At 42.1% G+C, this 18260-nt stretch overlaps 3 protein-coding genes across 5 annotated transcripts; 2 read left to right on the top strand and 1 right to left on the bottom strand.

Annotated features, from left to right (window-relative positions):
- Positions 1-202: 202 nt before the first annotated feature.
- Positions 203-3684, top strand: LOC102709086 (syntaxin-43-like). Its single transcript, XM_006655663.2, has 8 exons — positions 203-496; positions 934-1210; positions 1323-1412; positions 1503-1586; positions 2096-2173; positions 2284-2349; positions 2441-2521; positions 3130-3684. Exons 1-8 carry the CDS (start codon positions 300-302, stop codon positions 3235-3237), a joined length of 981 nt encoding a protein of 326 aa, XP_006655726.1. The 5' UTR covers positions 203-299; the 3' UTR covers positions 3238-3684.
- Positions 3685-7847: 4163 nt separating this feature from the next.
- LOC102708806 (growth-regulating factor 5) lies at positions 7848-11094 on the top strand. 2 transcript variants are annotated; one of them, XM_040524948.1, is made up of 5 exons: positions 7848-8345; positions 8756-9101; positions 10110-10282; positions 10454-10549; positions 10650-11094. In XM_040524948.1, exons 1-5 carry the CDS (start codon positions 8072-8074, stop codon positions 10655-10657), a joined length of 897 nt encoding a protein of 298 aa, XP_040380882.1. In that variant the 5' UTR covers positions 7848-8071; the 3' UTR covers positions 10658-11094. The 2 variants fall into 2 exon arrangements, with proteins under 2 accessions (XP_040380882.1, XP_006655725.2); XM_006655662.3 differs by having other exon boundaries at positions 10110-10549.
- A 480-nt stretch (positions 11095-11574) lies between these two features.
- Positions 11575-18148, bottom strand: LOC102708528 (cyclin-dependent kinase F-4-like). 2 transcript variants are annotated; one of them, XM_006655661.3, is made up of 18 exons: positions 17932-18148; positions 16539-16945; positions 16325-16457; positions 15998-16184; positions 15818-15896; positions 15506-15574; positions 15317-15406; positions 15090-15228; positions 14174-14276; positions 14032-14084; positions 13883-13949; positions 13474-13582; positions 13320-13385; positions 13159-13227; positions 12973-13039; positions 12772-12888; positions 12535-12678; positions 11575-12398 (listed from the first exon to the last, which is right to left on the bottom strand). In XM_006655661.3, the coding sequence occupies exons 4-18, from the start codon at positions 16003-16005 to the stop codon at positions 12136-12138; spliced, it is 1443 nt and encodes a 480-aa protein (XP_006655724.1). In that variant the 5' UTR covers positions 16006-16184; positions 16325-16457; positions 16539-16945; positions 17932-18148; the 3' UTR covers positions 11575-12135. The 2 variants fall into 2 exon arrangements, with proteins under 2 accessions (XP_006655724.1, XP_015694053.1); XM_015838567.2 differs by having other exon boundaries at positions 16325-16454.
- Positions 18149-18260: the final 112 nt, after the last annotated feature.

Below are 18260 nucleotides of genomic sequence, written 5' to 3'. Positions count from 1 at the left end.
TGGAGACAGTAGAGAGTGAATCTGTGAAAGATCGTGGCCCCGTTTGGTTTGGCGTAACTCACTTCTACCTGCAACTTACCTAGAAAGTAGAAAGAGAAGAAATGGATCGGCCCGTATAATGGGCCTTGTGGGCCAGAATAGGGAGCCCAAACGGGCCCGTTTAGTGCCTTGGTGGTGAAGTCTCAACTCCCACGTCGTCTCGTCTCGCCTCCCGCACCAACTCTCTCTCTCTCTCTCTCTCTCCCCGATTCCTCCTCCGCCTCGCCGTCGAGATCTCGCGCCCGTCCCCTCCCGCGGCCATGGCGACGCGGAACCGGACGCCGCTGTACCGCAAGTACCGCGACGCGCTGCGCCACGTCCGCGCGCCGGCCGGGGCCCCGTCGTCGTCGTCGTCTGGAGGAGGAGGAGGGGGGCCGGTGATCGAAATGGCCTCGCTGCTGCGCTCCGACCGCCCCTACGCGCCCCTCAGCACCGACGACCCCTCCGCCGCCTCCAGGTACCCACTCCCGCCTCTCCGCCCCCGTCTAATCTGAAGCCCTGTAGAGTTTAGATCAGTTTGCTAGCTAATCGCGATGTGGGGGGCGCTGCTCCGGGGGACGCGAGATGAGAAATTGCGGCGTGGGAATCGCAATTGCTCGACTAGATCGGTTTCACTGGTATAGAATAGCGATGTCTCGAAAAATCAATGCTGATTTAATTGACCAGAGTTCCAAACGAAGCAGTATGTTTGCAGATCGCTACTCGCTGGATCCATCCCTTAGCTAGTGTTACAGATTCGTTCTGAGACACTTAGAATTGATTTGTCAGACCAAGAACTAAAGTATAAAATTGAATTCAGTAGTAGCAGTCCAGCAACTGGTTTGGGAACCTTACAAGTGGTAAACAGGTACTCCGTAGGTGATGTGGCACTTACATGTGGTGTATGTGGTGCAGTAGAGGCGCTGTGACAGTCGGGCTGCCACCTGCATGGGTGGATGTTTCCGAAGAGATATCTGCGAACATGCAGCGGGCAAGAATGAAGATGGCGGAGCTGGCTAAGGCACATGCCAAAGCCTTGATGCCATCTTTTGGTGATGGTAGAGATGACCAGCGAGCAATCGAGATTCTTACACATGAGATAACAGACTTGCTGAAGAGATCAGAGAAGAGACTGCAAAAGCTGTCCATGAAAGATTCCTCGGAGGATTCAAATGTCCGAAGGAATGTCCAGGTGATGACTGGCTCCTATCTTTAGTTATTACTTATTAATAACAGGTACAGCAGTGATAATTGTAGTGATTTTTGTTTTGATGGATAAAATGCCCTTCAAATTTTATATGCAGCGTTCACTTGCTACAGACCTGCAAAGCCTTTCGATGGAATTCCGTAAAAAACAGTCAACTTATTTAAAGCAGCTACATCAACAGAAAGAGGTTAGCATGTCATTCTGCTCAGAAACCCAGATACTTGTGCTACTTAAATTAGTCTAATTGAGATGCTTGATTAATTGTTTGTGTTTATAGGGGCAAGATGGAGTTGATTTGGAAATGAACATGAATGGTTCAAAGTCGACATTTGAACTTGGAGATGATGAATTTGAAGATGTGGTATGCTATTACTTTATCTTTATCTTTAGGCATAGTATGAAAACTCCTCTTGTTTCCGGTGAGCACGCTTCCCAAACTGCTAAAAAGTTCATTGTGTATTTTTTGCAAAAAAAATCTATCTAAAAGTTTTTTAAAAATCATATTAATCCATTTTCAAATTTGCAATAGCTAAACTTAATTTATCATTCACTAATGAGATACCTCTTTTGTGTAACTTCATAGTATAGTTTGTGCATTTACAATGGTAACCTCGTAGCTGCTTTTAAACTGGTTTAGTGGGTAATAGGGTCTAAAGTTAGGTGCTCAAAGAAAACATTAGCAAACTATATGATTCTTTACATGTAATCCCCTTTCTGTGTTCTTTGGAATATTTGATGTTTGCATATGTTTTTTTTTAAATTTGGGGAATAACTTTGCTTGTAACAAGTACACAATGAAAAGTCCAGCACACCCTTCTAAAATTAAGTAATTGATCGATGATGTAGTGCCCTCCATGATTTCACTTTCAGGGTTTCACGGAAGTTCAGATGTCAAAACTTAAGAAAAGTGAAGCATTCACCAGAGAAAGAGAGAGAGAGATTGAGCAGGTGAGTTATTTGTTTGTTATTTTCTAACATGCTCAATACTGTACTTATTTGAATACAAAAGATTAATCATGGGCTCAACCTTATTTCATGTTATCTGCATTCCATTGAAGGTTGTTGAATCGGTCAATGAGCTTGCACAGATTATGAAGGACCTTTCAGTTCTTGTGATAGATCAGGTATAAGAAAAATCCTAAACAACTTAGTTATCGATGATTGGTGGTGTTAACTGGTTCAAACTCCAGATTCATGATTACTTCATCTTAACAGGGAACTATCATAGACCGGATAGACTACAATATACAGAATGTTGCAGCATCAGTTGAAGAGGGTTACAAACAATTACAAAAGGTTTCTTCCCCCACCCCATTTTCTGTTTTTAGAAACAGTAATTTTGTTTTGTGCATATTTTTGTATTAAAGATGGAAAAACTTTTATGCCATGCTCCATTTGGCAGGTTAAATTGTATGATATTTTATGATATTGTGTCAATTATAGAGTAGCACACTTTAACCCACACAAATTACTTCCCACCTGGTCTTTCTTTTTGACCAATGAAGAAAAATGCTGAGTAAATTAGGCATTAAATGAAATTTAGAAATGATATACTCTTCAGCAATTATCCTGTGATAAAAATCCAGTGCTCAATTTTACATTTTCATATACAGTCAAACAGTTTATAGCATGTAAATAGTACAGATCATAAAGTTTCGTTGTCACTACTAGAGGTAGATCAAATTTTCAGGTCTCCCCGAGTACTTCTTTGTGCCTCTGTGTGGGCGTGAGCGCATATCTAGTGTGTGCTAGATTTCATCATAAAAAATTGCGTAGTAGTCCTCGGTGCTTCCACCTGCAGCACCTTATATATCAGAGAGTTTCTGCAGAAAAGGAAAAATAGGGTGCACCTTCGGTTCCTGGAGTTTGCAGTCTAACATCTTCATGTGGTCTCTGTTATGCAGGCTGAGAGGACACAGAAGAAAGGGGGCATGGTGATGTGTGCCACTGTCCTCGTCATTCTTATCTTCATCATGATAATCCTCCTGATTTTGAAGAAGATCCTTTTCTGACATAAGACACCTATTTTTTACGGTTGATGGACGTCTTCCAAGTGAACAACACTCACTGAGTAATTTTGCAGCGCCTGCGTACTGGAACAGCTGCAGTTCAGTTGCATGGTTACAGTTTACTGATCTCAAAGCTCAAAAGATGGTTCAACCCGTATCCATAATTGCTGGGCCTGCAACTCTCTTCAGCCTTCCACATATTTTTGCAGCACTGCAAGTGTAGAGATATCATATTCATAGGAGGCTCTTTTTTCCCCCAAGAGTTGTGTTGATACAATTTGCCCTGCTTGTTTGTCTTTGGGGCAACCAGGTTTGGTTTTGTATGCTCTGTACAAAGCTGTAATATCATCCAATTCTTAAAGAAAAAAGTAGCTCCACTTTCGGCCTCGCCACAATTTCCTGCACACTGCCTATTTACTGTCTATAATGTACCTGGCTAAACTTGTTTCCTTTGTGATCTGATAACTTGTTTCCTTTGTGATCTGATATAATTGTGCACATTGTAGATATGAGAAGGTCTGTTAGGCATTGCCCGTTTGATATCTTGGATCGTTTTACTGAAAATACAATCGTGGAGTTATGTTTTCAGGTGTCGGCATGCATGCGAGGTGCTGTCACTTAGGTATTTGTCTGTGCTGCTGCTAAATTGGAAGGATTTGCTTGGCTTTTGAGGTGGGAGCCAAGAATCAAGAGGTGATGCATCCCCCTGTCGGCCATAATTCATTCACTCCGCCAACCTCTTCCATAACTCAGGTCTGCAGGCCGTGGTGTTTTCTTGCTCCCATTGCCTCATTTTGACCCGTTGGTCCCAAATCATGCAGCATGTACTGTGTTTTGGTGATGTAGGATTTTCTGTACCCCACATGTAGTCATCAATTTAGTGGTTATTTGGATCTATGGACTTTGTAGTTTCTTGTCATATCGGATGTTTAAACGTTAATTAAAAGTATTAAATATAGACTGATAACAAAACTAATCGTATAAATAAAGGCTATTTCATTAGACAAATTTTTTAAGCTCAATTAATCTATGATTAGCAAATGTTTACTTTATCCTCACATTCGTTAATCATGGACTAATTAGGCTCAGTAGATTCGTCTCGCGAAATAGTCCAGAGTATGAAATAGTCCAGAGTATGAAGTGAGTTTAATTAATAATCTATATTTAATACTTCTAGTATCTAAATATTCGATGTGACACAGACTTTAAAAAAAATGAGGGAACCGAACACCCCCTAAATTTAGCCCTAGAGTCTCTGTGTGTCCTTTTGCCCCCATTTATATTGCTCTGGTTGCTTCAGCTGTTTGCTGCAACTTGGACAGGGGCTATGTCTCTCCTACTGGGCACCCTATCGAGGTTTTTCTTTTCTATTGCTTGCTTCACCTCCTTGGTACCCCTAGTAGGGGCATGCCCTACAGATTGCCTACTCCTACCTTATATCAATGTGGTAGTAGGAGTAACATACTACTAGTAAAACATTTGGAGATATAGAGTTGTACCAGGGAGGAAGATGATAGAGTTTGGGCCATGAAATATTCAAATGTGTGCTAGTAGGAGTAATATCAGTACTTGCCGTACTAAATTCATCATCTTGAATGCCCTGCTTCTGCTGTACCTTCCCTTGGCTCTCTCCAGACTCCAGAGCTGGAGAGTGTGGTGTAGATTAGATTAGGAGTATTGTTATGAACGGGCTACTACAATGGGGAAGGGATGGGGAAGGGATATAAGTTAATTTATGCCCTATCACAGAAGATATAGTAATAGATTAGTATATAATTAATTAATTATTAATTATTAAAAAAATATAAAATAGATTAATATGATTTTTTAAAACAACTTTCATATAAAATTTTTTTTAAAAATACGCCATTTATCCGTTTGAGAAACGTACGTGCGAAAAAAATAAGGGAGGCTTAGTTAACGCCGCCATAAGTACAAAACGAGGGAGGATTAATAAAGATTTATTAGGATCTGTACAAAATCTTTCCAGCTTGTAGACATGCAGTACTAGCTCGAAGCAAATGCCGTTGGGTACATCCGTACATGTCAGGTCAAAGCAAGGGCTTGGGATTTGAATGGCATTTCTTTATCTTTTGAACGAACGAAATGGTTTTGAGGGCCCGTTTGTTGGTCATGATGCTTTGGAAGTTTGTACTAGTTGGTGGATCTTATCACCATGCTTCAACTGAACTAATGGAATGGATCTTTGATACGATGGTTTTGAGCGCCTGTTTGTTTCGGTTCTGGTTTGTAAAGTTGCAGCCAATTTTGAATGTTACTACTATTGTTTTTTTATAGCTAAGAGTGTAATTTTTTACTATTTTTTCTTCGGCCATGTGTCTTTGTGGTGTATTATACACGTCACAACTCACCTAGAAAATACATTACTATAAGCAAGCTATACGCTTACAAGCGAAAATTACATTTTTTTCCCCTTCTGTCATGAGCATTTTTTTACGAGCAAAACTTACAAGCACGCCCATTCTCAATGTAGTATATGCTGATGTAGTTTATTGTTTCCGTAATAATGTAAGGGTATTTTGTTAGTACTTAGAAATAGTAGTATATCAATCCCGGTATTTTGTCAATAACTTGCAGAATTTGACTTGTCGATTCATTTGATTGTTGTTATTTGGGTCTAGACGGTACTCGTTGCATTCCGTTTTAGATGATGGAATGGCATATACCAGCCATTTCCGTCGATAAGCTAAATATATGATGCCGACTTTCAAATTACGTGCATGGCTTCTTGAACTTCGAGCGAAACAATTGGAGGTCCAATTTTTACTTGATCTTCGTAGGAAGTAGTTCATCTTATCAAAGAAAATACCATGCATTCCGAAAAATATGTTGACTGCGGCACGAAAGTACTTCCTCTAGTTTTACGAGGTGATTTTTGAATATATGTTTGATCATTCGTTTTATTCAATTTTTTCACATAAATATAGAATTATAATTTATGCTTAAAGTATTTTTAATGATAAATAAATCATAACAAAATAACTATTGATTAGGTAAATTCTAAAATTTAACTGTGTCGAATAAAATTAATCGGAGGCAGTGCTTAGTAAGTTGATAAAAGAGTTCATTATGACATGAAATTACTTCCTCCGCTTTATAAGAAAACAATTTCTAGAAATAAACCTAGACAAAGCTGTCTGAATTTATGATTAGAATTTGATTGTATTTGCGGTCTACCCTCTAAACAGGAAGATCTCCAACAGACTTCACATGGGCTACTACTGCAAGCCTTGTCTTAACTTGTAAGCAACCAGCACTTCCATCTTTTTCTTTCTACTTATACTTATAAAACAATTTAAACTTTTGGTCTTAAATTTATAGTTAATTTTAAAATTTTTTACCGAAATTTACTTTTCAACATTAACATTTAGATTACTAAGAATAAAATATTTATTAATAAAATATTTTTTATTTAAAAATATCTTTGAAGTGTCATAACAGCCCTAGCCGAGATTGATGGATGTAGTAATATTTTCTCTTTGCTTTAAAATAAAGTTATTTTTTCACCAACATCCTCATCTTAAATAGTCATAATTATTTTCCACTTAATATCCACATTTACGTGCTCTTATTAATTAATCATGATCTTTTTCCAATCCTTATCAACTACTTTCTTAACCCTTATACATAGCTTTATAAATGCTTATATTTAAGGTAGAGGGGGGAGTACTAGCACTTCATTTTAACAAGAGGAAAACCCAATAATACCCCATTAAGGGAGGCGCATGATTAGCAAAAACACAGACATGCAATACAAGGGAGGAACCCAACCCAAAGCCAAGCCAAGCAAGCATTAGCATAATAGTAGACGACCATGACTAATGAGTAATGACTCTCATCAGTATCTAAGTTAATACTAGTACCATCTTAATTGTAATATATTCCCTCCGATCTAAAAATATATTTATTTTTAGTACCTAAAGCTCTTAGCATTTTCTAAATATTTGTAATATCCATGTTACTACTTATCACATTCTTTTTTTCTTAATCTTATTTTTTTACGAAACAAAGGTAATGATAATTAATATTATATTAATATAGATAGATAAATACTCTCTCCGTCCCACCACATGTGCACTGTATGTTCAACGTGTGATTATTCGTCTTCTTAAAATAATTATGATTAGTATTTTTATTATTATGTGATAAAATATGAATATTAATTTATGTGAGACTTTTTTATATATATTTTTAAATAAAATAAATAGTTAAACGTTAAACACAAAAATTTATAAAAACAGTTATATTAGGCCTTGTTTATCCCAAAAGTTTTTCACTAAAAACATCACATCGAATCTTTGGATATCTAAATAGAGTATTAAACATAGATGAAATAAAAAAAAACTAATTGCACAGTTATGAAATAAATCGCGAGACAAATCTTTTGATCCTAATTAAGATGCCATTACCATAAGTGTTATAGTAACATACATATGCTAATTAGTTTTTATTTATCTATGTTTAATATTATTTAGGTATCTAAGGATGTTTCAAAAAAATTTTGGAATCTAACCAGGCCTTGGAGCGGAAGCATCGAGATATATAGATAGAGAAGGCAGAAGGGGAAGGGGAAGGGGAAGCGGAAGCGGATCCCTCCACTGCTGCTGCTGCAGCTTTCCCACCGACTCCTCCCTCTCCTCCTCCTCTCCATTAATGGCCGCCACCAAGAACCCTCCTCCCACCCCCACGTGACCCTCCCCTCCTCCCCTTCCCACTCCTCCCCTTCCGCTCGCAGCCGGCCGTCTCCCTCCCTTCCGCCCCAACTCAACTTCTTTAAATCTTACTACGTTGCTTGCTCTTCCCGTTGGTCCGACCGATGCTGAGCTCGTCGCCCTCTGCGGCGGCGGGGATGATGGGAGGAGGAGGAGGAGGAGGGTACCAGCACCACCACCAGCGCGGTGCGGCGGTCTTCACGGCGGCGCAGTGGGCGGAGCTGGAGCAGCAGGCGCTCATTTACAAGTATCTTATGGCGGGGGTCCCCGTCCCGGGCGATCTCCTCCTCCCAATCCGTCCCCACTCCGCCGCCGCCGCCACCTACTCCTTCGCCAACCCCGCCGCCGCTCCCTTCTACCACCACCACCACCCCTCCCGTAAGCTCTCTCTCTCTCTCTCTCTCTCTCTCTCTCTCTCTCTCCCCGTTGCTCTGCAGATATGGTCGATGCCTTCGCCTCATGCTGTGCGTTCGAACGGAGTATTCATTCAGAGAAAGGAAAAGGAGCGATTTCCTGGGATTGGTTTGCTTCCCCACTTCCATGAGAGGATCTCGTTGCTTCTCTGCTCACTGGGATTGATTTGCTATTGCTCCCGTGATTTATGGCTAGAGGAACGTACACGGATCTTTGCTTACATGTTCGCTTAAGCTATGCGATTGATTCTTCACTCATGCTGATTCCTAAGCAAAGTTTGGTTGGCTGGTGAAATGTTGGAGCTCGTTTTGATCTAGTTTTGATGTGATGAATGGATGCTGAAATGGCTGTGCGTGTCCATGTCGTTGATGCAGTGAGTTACTACGCCTACTACGGCAAGAAGCTGGACCCGGAGCCATGGCGGTGCCGGCGCACCGACGGCAAGAAGTGGCGGTGCTCCAAGGAGGCGCACCCCGACTCCAAGTACTGCGAGCGCCACATGCACCGTGGCCGCAACCGTTCAAGAAAGCCTGTGGAATCCAAGACCGCTGCCCCTGCGCCCCAGTCGCAGCCCCAGCAGTCCAACGTCGCCGCGACCGCGACGCACGACGCCGATGCGCCTCTCCCGTCGCTCGCCGTGGGTGCCAAGACCCACGGTCTGTCTCTCGGCGGCGCCGGCTCCTCGCAGTTTCATGTCGACGCGTCGTCATACGGCAGCAAGTATCCCCTCTTTGAATCTTACTTGACTCTATGTTGGAATGGTTTGCTTCAATTAGGCTTGCATAGATTGATTGTCCGATCACATAGTATGAGCTGATTTGGTATAGCTTTCTTGCATTATTGCTCAACTAATATGAACTTGCCACACCTACAAGTGATTCTAAGAGTGTGAGGCTGCCTAAGATTTTGTTGATCGGTGCTCATTCATTGAGTTAGTTTATCAGATGACTGATATTGCCATCATTCGTTATCTTCTTTAGTTCTTTTTACACTGCTAATTTACATGTAAGCATAACCCAATCTAAATTTCCGTGCCTGGGTTTATTTAAGTGAAATATGCGCAATATATTCCATCCTTGATGCTACAAATGTCTGTGGGCACAACGTCATAAGCATATGTGTGTTGCTTGTGACTTTAACCCTGTTATACTGTTGCCTTTTGTAGTAATATCGTAAGCTTTTCCTGACCGTCTAGGCCCTGGCTGATTTTGCCTTTTATTGTCCTGACTCCTGATTATATTTTGAGAAATAGTGTCAAGAGTTGCAAATGTTATGGGCTGTTTTTGGTCCATGCACTCGAATCTTGGTCCCGTCTTTTTACTGAGAAATTCTGCTTCGTTGTCTTTTTGTGTGCCATAGTGTAGTATTTCCCTCTACTAGCAATCACGAAAAGTTCTTGTGCATTAGACACCATCCTGATGCATGGCATAGGTGGTGTCATTTTGCATTTGCAAACTTGCTAGATGGCTGACACTACTTTTTTTCTCCTTTTGCTATGTATCTTTCTTTTTCTTTTGAAAACTATGTTCTATCAGTTTGGTAGCATTTTTCATATGCAGCTGATTTTTATGTCCTTCTCTCCAGTTGTGGAAGTCCCTTTGTTAGCTACTGTGAACCTATAATCATGTTGTTTACATATAACCATCCCATTATATTTCATTTTCATGCCACGCATTTACATGTAGTCTGACTCTCATCCTAACTATGATGTATCGATGGCTAATGCAGGTACTCTCTTGGAGCTAAAGCTGATGTGGGTGAGCTGAGCTTCTTCTCAGGAGCATCAGGAAACACCAGGGGCTTCACCATCGATTCTCCAACAGATAACCCGTGGCACTCACTGCCTTCCAGTGTACCCCCATATCCGATGTCAAAGCCAAGAGACTCTGGTCTCCTACCAGGTGCCTACTCCTACTCCCACCTTGAACCTTCACAGGAACTTGGCCAGGTCACAATCGCCTCGCTGTCCCAAGAGCAGGAGCGCCGCTCTTTTGGCGGCGGAGCTGGGGGGCTGCTAGGAAATGCGAAGCATGAGAACCAGCCACTGAGGCCTTTCTTTGATGAGTGGCCAGGGAGGCGAGACTCGTGGTCGGAGATGGATGAAGAGAGGTCCAACCAGACCTCCTTCTCGACAACTCAGCTCTCGATCTCCATCCCGATGCCCCGATGTGGGTCCCCTATCAGTTTGCGTCTACCTTTAGCATCACTTTGGTTGCCTGTGGATCTTTTTCACACTGATGATTCATTTCATTAACTCTCTTGATGCAGGTGATTGAGAAAGTTTGCCTCCTCCGTGGCAGCACTGGACCTCTACCCTGCATTTTGCCGCTCCACATTTTACCGCTGCTAGTGATTCGGAGTTGGTGATTGCACCCCCTGGTTCTTTATGTCCATTGTATCGTATAATGAACTAGTTAAGAGAACCTTACCCTTTTTTTCTAGTAGAACAGAGAGAACTCTATCCATCTTGTTTTGTACCCGCTATCATTTCCACCATGCTTTGTACCTGCTATTGGAAGTTGCTGCCTGTCTGTGTTTCAACTTTCCAGAAGATGATCGATCATGTAGGAGTGAGTATCCATCTATTTGTCATTCCAAATTGCAGAAATCTGATAGCAAATCCGATACCTGCCATGTGAGAAGCGGCGCGTCCGATGTATTTTGCTTTTGAGAACAAAAGAAATTCTCATCTCATAATTCAACTTTGTGGAATCAAAACGAAGCAAGTTGTGACGTTGTGATTCCCGTTATTCGTTTGTTCTGCTTTGAAAAAGAAGACGATGGAAGATGTGCACGTGAATTCGGAAAGAATGGCGCTGCAGCTTTTCGAGCTGATATCTGGGACTGGGGACAACGCAAATGCCAAAAGGATTTGCACGAAAAAAAGGCTGAACGTTGGCAGGAGAGGTGAGGTCTACGTCTTTCGTCTCCTTTGGCAGGCAGGCAGGCAGGCTGAGATGGTATGTCGTTTCGGTCCAGAAAAGCTTCAGAGCACAGACAGGCGCGGTCAAACAAACATGGAAATGAACACACATACTGTATATACACGGTCTACCTGAGCCTACATGATGCCCAGAGCTCGATCTGAGGGAGTGGGGCAGCAAATCACGCTGACCACAAGAAGATGCCCAGAGAGGAGATGACTGCAGCAGCAGCAGCAGGAGCTCGACGCTTTGGTACTCGCAAAAAAACATCATCGTCACTCATGACAATAAACATTTTATTGCAGCAGCAACACAGCACATACAGATTGATACAGTAATAGTAATAGTATTATTGCTGCATGAGCACACAGACGCTTGTGGCCTGGACATGCATAAACAACTGGACAAGCATAGCAGCACCAGGTACTGGTAATATAACAATACAATACTATACTAGTATTATAGTAGCAGCTGCCTGTAAACAGCACAGGCACGCCAACGCAGAGGCTGAGCAGAATCGACTCAACAACAAGCGTCACGTCACTGAGGCACTAAAACACGTTCGGACTCCAAAGACAAGGTCCCATGGAGATGCGCCTGGCCATGCTTGCATGCCATGGCCCCGAGGATCACGATGCCATGCAAATGCACGAACCAGCAGCACATCACTACAATTTATTTATCGCAAGAAAGACGCCACTAGGAAATACACAAACAAACTCTCCAAGGGAGATTGCTCTGCTGGCTTCTCTTATTTTATTCATGATGATATTGGTATTGGTGAAAGAGTTGCAAAGAGGAGTGTGGCGGCATCCATTTCATTGTTGTCTTCAGCTAACGAGCTTCCTGGGAAGGAAAGCCCTGTCGCCTGGCATATCGTATGAGCGCCGAAAAGGATCGGCGGGGGCGTGCCACGCCCTGGCTCCAACAGGCGGCAAGGTCCGCTTCATGGTATTCCCATGGGTTCTTGCCTTAAGGTCCACAAACTTGTCGGAAGACAAGCCTGACGACCTGTTGGAGCCCACTGCCAGCTGAGACAGCTTCTCGGCTATGTCAGGTGCTCGAGGGCTCTGGTCTTTAGTGAAGTAATTTCCTACACAAAGATGAAAGTAATAATAATGTTAAATAGAGATGTAAGCATGCAGTGTCAATGGAAAGGAGACGAAGATCAGTTCCAAGTATTAGCTACTATCCAGTATTCACTATAGAATGCAAGTAGTAACACTCACCATTGTTCCTTACTGCTGCGGCTGGTGGTCTGGACCAAGGCTGATTCATTGCCTCTTCCTTTGTCAGTTTATGGTTAACCTCTGGAACCTGATAAGGGTTCATACTCCCCTGGTGATCCAAATCCAGTTTCCTTTGCACGCCAGCTACAACAAAGTAATTATAGTTTTGTTTAGCTCCAGGTGTGACAGCCACAAATCCTCCCTATGTACTATGACACACCATTTTAAATGGGTTACCTGCTCTTGCTGGTGTGTTACTGCTCCAGTATGAGTAATTAACTGCTGGTCTCCCATTAGATAGAAGCCCCACGGTGCTCCTAGCATTCTTCTGATCCACAGCTCCTTTAGCCCCAACTATAGAACATTATTTGAATTGCTTCAGTAACAATGTTCTAAAAATGAAGAACGTGTTTCTAGATTGCCAGGATAGTGACAAACCTGATGGTGGTGTTGCTGCATATCCGCTTGATCTGAATCGAAGTGAAGGGGGGATGTAGAAGCATGGCTGTAAGAAATTATACGATTATGATACTTCGAAAAACAAATAATACAACTATTGCAAAGTCAATAAGCAAATAGGCTGATCATGTGCTGTGCAGTATGGAAAGCAACCAGAAAAATAACCTGAAAGAAGGAATGCTGCAAAACCTCCACTGCCGTTGGCCTTCTTTGTGGGTCCCATGAGCAGAGCCACTATAGCAGATAGTAACTAGTCATTTACCATTAATTTCAAGCAAGGCATCTTTGCACAACTTAAATAAAATACTGGAGCTGTTAATATTTACCGAGATAAGGCTGATGGCATCTTCACTTGCTGAGGGAATCACTTCCGAAAGATCTATGCTTCCAGACTGTTAAGAATTTGGTGAGGCAGTTAAGCACCAACAACTCTTATCTCATACGCTAGAGTGCACAAATAATGTTACCAGACGATTCTACCTGAGGAAACTGAAAACGAATAGATGCTGCAAGCTGCAGGCCTTCAGCCCAGGTACGCTGATTTGGAGTACCAAGAACACTACAGATTTTGTAAATCTCGTCTGCTTCACTGATGGACAGAAAACAAGAAAGTTATAAATGCCCCTTTCTCCAAGGAATGGCCTGGAAACACATAGTACCATGCCAGAGCAGTCGTGCAATTTCATATTACAAGTATTTTCTAGAGTAGAGATGAAATGGTCAATTGTGACTGTCACCTATACTGAATCGATAACAGCATGTCTAGATTAATATTCGCCCTCAAGTCATGATTAAGATTGAACTTATATCTTCAAACAATGTCCACGTATTTAAACTAAAGAAATAAGATGGTCAGATGTGATTCAGTAAGAAAAGGTCATTTACATACTTTGAACCAGGGAAAAGAGGACGCAATGAAAAAAGCTCCGCAATGATGGCACCCATCGCCCACATATCTGGAACATGGAGAATAAGCAAATAAACATATTGTAAATGACAGCAATTAGTTGTCATAAGGGACGAAAATTATTCACTCACCAACTGCTGAGTTGTAAACAGAAGCTTGAAGCAGAACTTCAGGAGCGCGGTACCTATTTTGATAGTGAACAAGTGGACGTTTACTATCTATAATCTTTTGTTGTGTATGTAGCTTAACAAATATACAAATTTCATTGCGCACCAGCGAGTTGATACATATTCGGTGTATGGTGGTTCAGACGAAATCTCACGAGCTAGCCCAAAATCTGCTATCTTGATGAGCTCCTTTGTAACTAGCAAATTTTCTGAAATGCCAAAAGTTACAGGACCAGTAAGATACAGTAGTTGCTATGTGCTAATAACGGGACATTTAATTTTTTGCCACTCTTACGAGTGGTGATAATAGATTTGCCACTGGACCCACATGTCATAGACAGCGAGTGGCAAATCTATTTTCACCACTTGTAAGAGTGGCAAAAAGTTAAATTCTCCACTAATAACAATAATAATGGTCAATACGAAACTGAACATAATGCAAAATTAGCCAAAGATTGATGCACCACTGCTTTTCTTTTTTAGCTCTGTTGCTCCTCTGGACAGGCTATTCCTTGAAGTACTAATTATTTAGGACACCTTTACGTTTGCATTTTTTTGGGTCTGTTCTTCAAGTGCTTGCTCAGAAAATGCATATATCACTATGCATAACAAGGGCGTACATAATGTAGCACAGCTTCAAGTATCATAGATGCCAAATTAACAAGATGAAACAGATTTAAAGCAGTGTAGATGCAAAATTGCTTGTTGAAAACACTTCATACATCATTGATGCAAAACTGGCTCAACTTGCAACAAATCAAAATGTTTCAGGCACTGTCAGTTAAGCTGATCAGCAGCGAAATGCCTTGTTCCCCACCTACAGCACCACTTAGGTAGAATTCTTAAGTTTTCTGAAGAAGTCTAAATAGATATTCGATAGCAGCTGATCTTGAGCTAAATTAAAGTAAAATACATGTTTTGATGCCATTATCACTTAATGCTGCATTGCAAAACAGAACATCAAACAACTGCCAGGCCCAAGGCATTAAAAAGTATGCCAGATTTGAAATAAACAGCCATACCAGGTTTAAGGTCACGGTGAAAATATCCACGCTGATGCATGTGACTCAAAGCTTGAAATATTTGAAAGCACCAATTTCGGACTTCAGTTTCTGAAAAGGGTTTCCCCCTGCTCTTCATCAGCTGGTAGAGATTGCATTCCTAACATCACCACATAAAAAACATAAAATTTAATCACTTCAGAGGTTACAAAAAACAAATTAGAAGCACCAGAATAAGAAATACAAACCATGTATTCAAAAACAAAGAATAGTGTATCATTCTCCCTTATGACTTCCTTGAGTTTCACAATGTTTGGATGGTTCATCCTTCGCAAGGACTGGCACACATATGCACACACACAAAAAAAGGTTAATGAACTAATGAAGTAGCAGATATCATGATCAAACTTGATCGCATGTTGCAAACAATAAAGCACCTTCACTTCACGGAGATTGATGCACTCCTCCCATGAATAATACTTTTTCTTCATTTTCTTGATTGCAACCTGTCGAGGCCACATATGTTACTGATATGGACAAAAAATAAAAAGCTATGGACAAGGCATCTGTTAAATTACTGTCTCTTCTTTTCCACAGGATAGTTACGATGCTTAAGAGGTAGCTCCAGCTTAATTCAGATTTAATTGCCACAACATAAAGTAATCTAGGCACACTTAACTCCAGTGTAACAATAAATAAGCGGCCAAACCGCATAGCTACAGGAAGAAGGGGCAAGCAGAATGGCATACCACTTCACCACTTTCTTTGTTGATTGCGCGCCAAACACTCCCAAATGTTCCGTCACCAACTTCCTTAATAATCTTATACCTGAATCGCAATGCAGTTGCAAAGTTAGAAGGTGTGAGCTCTTGAACATCTGAGAGAGCCCTTACACACTGGAAAAAACTGAGAAAAGGGGTGTTATTTACCTCTCCATTTTACTAGCTGGAGAGCAAAGTTGGCCTTATTCTAGGAGAGTCCTATAATTGTGAACAAGACTCGTATGTGTATTGCTGAAATGCCTTTGGAGAGTAGATAACCAAAGTCGCTCGACGCTTTTGTGAAAGCTCTATCAGCAATACCCATACTCTGACAAAAAACTTGAACACCTTCACTCTGAATGTACAACAAATAGATTAGAAGATTGAAGCTAAAAAATACATATAGGTGATGGACATTAGCAATTATATTTTATTATTTTTTTCTGTGACTTAAATCATGAATAATACATGCATAAGTAGAAGTTTCAAGCATACCATATGTTACGCCATTGGATATGAAGCCTGACAAAGAACAGCGTAGTACACACCAAATCTTGGGTCGATCAAACTAAAAGCTCACGGTGATAGGGGAGAAGAGAGAAAATGGAAACAAAAAAACAAGAACCTGCTGAGAGCAAGAGATGCGTGAGAATAGGAACTCATATGCCATTTAAATATGGGCTATTAGCTTCTCAAATAAAAAGCATACCTAGAGATTAAGTCTCACAGTAATCTCTAATGTCAGATCCAAGTGTCCAAAGAAGTCCCGACGGTAACCTTTGCTGGCTGATCAGTGCCACGGCAAAAATTACCAGAAGGATGCCAGAGGATGAGATGCACCATGCTCGAAAAAATGTGCTACAGCTGCACTGCAATCACTAGTTGACTCTATTGTGCAATAGCATGGGACCAAGCAAGAGGACCGCTAAATGAGGTGCGATCTTCAGGTGCAGTTGACGAAAGAGATAACAAGGAAGTCTCCGTAAAGAGAAAACCTCCAGCCAAGAACTTCCTCGAGCAGCGAGATGTGGGATACAGAGGAACTTGTGGTGTAAAGGGTGTACTCCATATCCTTACTGAGAATGCTAGAGACCTGGCAGTGCACGGTGTTGATACCTGCAAAAGTATGCAAAGTTCATAAATAAGCAGCAAAGCAATGGTTGAAAACTATGTCAGTGAAATAGCAGGTCAAAGCAGAAAGAGGATATTTATCAATTCATGGCTGCCTAGGAGCATCAAAGCACCCATGAAATTAAACATCACACCCATGCACCACCGATTCATGCTACCTAGGAACATCAAAGCATAATACAAACTTTCTGGGTAGGATTTTTTGTTCTGTGGATGTATGTGTCACGAAACAAAGTTACCAAACCTAAACTATGACGTCAACGGTGGTAAATTGATCCAACAAATCTACTGATTGAAACAGATCAAATGGATTCTCAATTATGGCACAGTTAAGACCGTGATCTTGCTTAGAGCATACATATCGCCTTGTATCAACATGATGCTGCCTAATAGGATATGACAAAAGTAGCGCTAATCGACAACCCCCCTCCAATCCATCATGAAACTAGACTACCACAATTTTTCACATGCAGGATCAATTTAGCATGAATTGGCATGATGGATGCGCAGGAACAAATTCAAGCTAGCCTGAATAAACCTGAGGGTGACCGGAGCAGCAGTGAACCATAGAACCAACAACAACGCCGAATTCCCATATACAATAATAATTCACAAATCAAACAGCGCGTGATGCATGCAGCAGCCCCCAAATCAACCCCGCTAAAGCCCCTCAAAGTAATCCCAATTAAAACAATTCAACCCACATCGATCCGAATCATCCGATCATCCCCTCCCCCGGATCTAGGGGAGCACCACACCGACGAAGCAAACCACCACGCGATCCCCCACGGCTCCCAAATCGAACCCCCGGCGACAGGCAGCCAAGCGTTCCTCCACGGGGCTCGGCTCCCCTCGTCGATTCGGCACCGAATCAGTCCGCCTCGTCGATTCGGCACCAAATCACCCCGAATCCGATCCACCACCAGGCATGCATAGGGAAGGGGAGGAAGGGGATCGAGAGAGAGACCGACCTGGGTGCCTCTCGGCATAACCGTGCGCCACCGCCGCCGAGGGATCCAGGGGACGCCGCCGCCGCCGCCTCCAGCGCTGCCGATGGATGGGGAGGAAGCGGAAGGGGGAAGGGGGTGGGGGTCAACACCGCACGCGGTGAGGGGGAATCGGGTGTGAGGGATGGACGCGTCCCTTCCTCGGGTCCTCGCGGAGATCTTTCTTCTTCGAGATGCCTTCCTTCCTCCTCTCCTCGTTTATCCTTCCAACCCCTTTGCACTCCGATCCCTGTAGAACTCGGTTATTATCTTCTGTCAGTGTTTGTTTCTATGTGCTAAACTTTAGTCTCTAG

The sequence above is a fragment of the Oryza brachyantha genome, chromosome 6 (assembly GCF_000231095.2).
Source record: "Oryza brachyantha chromosome 6, ObraRS2, whole genome shotgun sequence".
NCBI lineage: Eukaryota > Viridiplantae > Streptophyta > Magnoliopsida > Poales > Poaceae > Oryza > Oryza brachyantha.
This window is presented reverse-complemented; position numbering and strand designations above follow the sequence as displayed.

Excerpts from the sequence above, each read along its gene's own strand:
- LOC102708528 (XM_006655661.3), bottom strand. Across the intron at positions 15,407-15,505 it reads TCAATCTCCGTGAAGTGAAG|TCCTTGCGAAGGATGAACCA; the intron begins GTGCTTTATTGT and ends TATGTGTGCCAG. Across the intron at positions 12,399-12,534 it reads CGCAGCAGTAAGGAACAATG|GAAATTACTTCACTAAAGAC; the intron begins GTGAGTGTTACT and ends ATCTTTGTGTAG.
- LOC102709086 (XM_006655663.2), top strand. The coding sequence starts at position 300 with ATGGCGACGCGGAACCGGACGCCGCTGTACCGCAAGTACCGCGACGCG. Across the intron at positions 1,211-1,322 it reads ATGTCCGAAGGAATGTCCAG|CGTTCACTTGCTACAGACCT; the intron begins GTGATGACTGGC and ends TTTTATATGCAG. Across the intron at positions 1,587-2,095 it reads ATGATGAATTTGAAGATGTG|GGTTTCACGGAAGTTCAGAT; the intron begins GTATGCTATTAC and ends TTTCACTTTCAG.
- LOC102708806 (XM_006655662.3), top strand. The coding sequence starts at position 8,072 with ATGCTGAGCTCGTCGCCCTCTGCGGCGGCGGGGATGATGGGAGGAGGA. Across the intron at positions 8,346-8,755 it reads CCACCACCACCACCCCTCCC|TGAGTTACTACGCCTACTAC; the intron begins GTAAGCTCTCTC and ends TCGTTGATGCAG. Across the intron at positions 9,102-10,109 it reads GCGTCGTCATACGGCAGCAA|GTACTCTCTTGGAGCTAAAG; the intron begins GTATCCCCTCTT and ends TGGCTAATGCAG.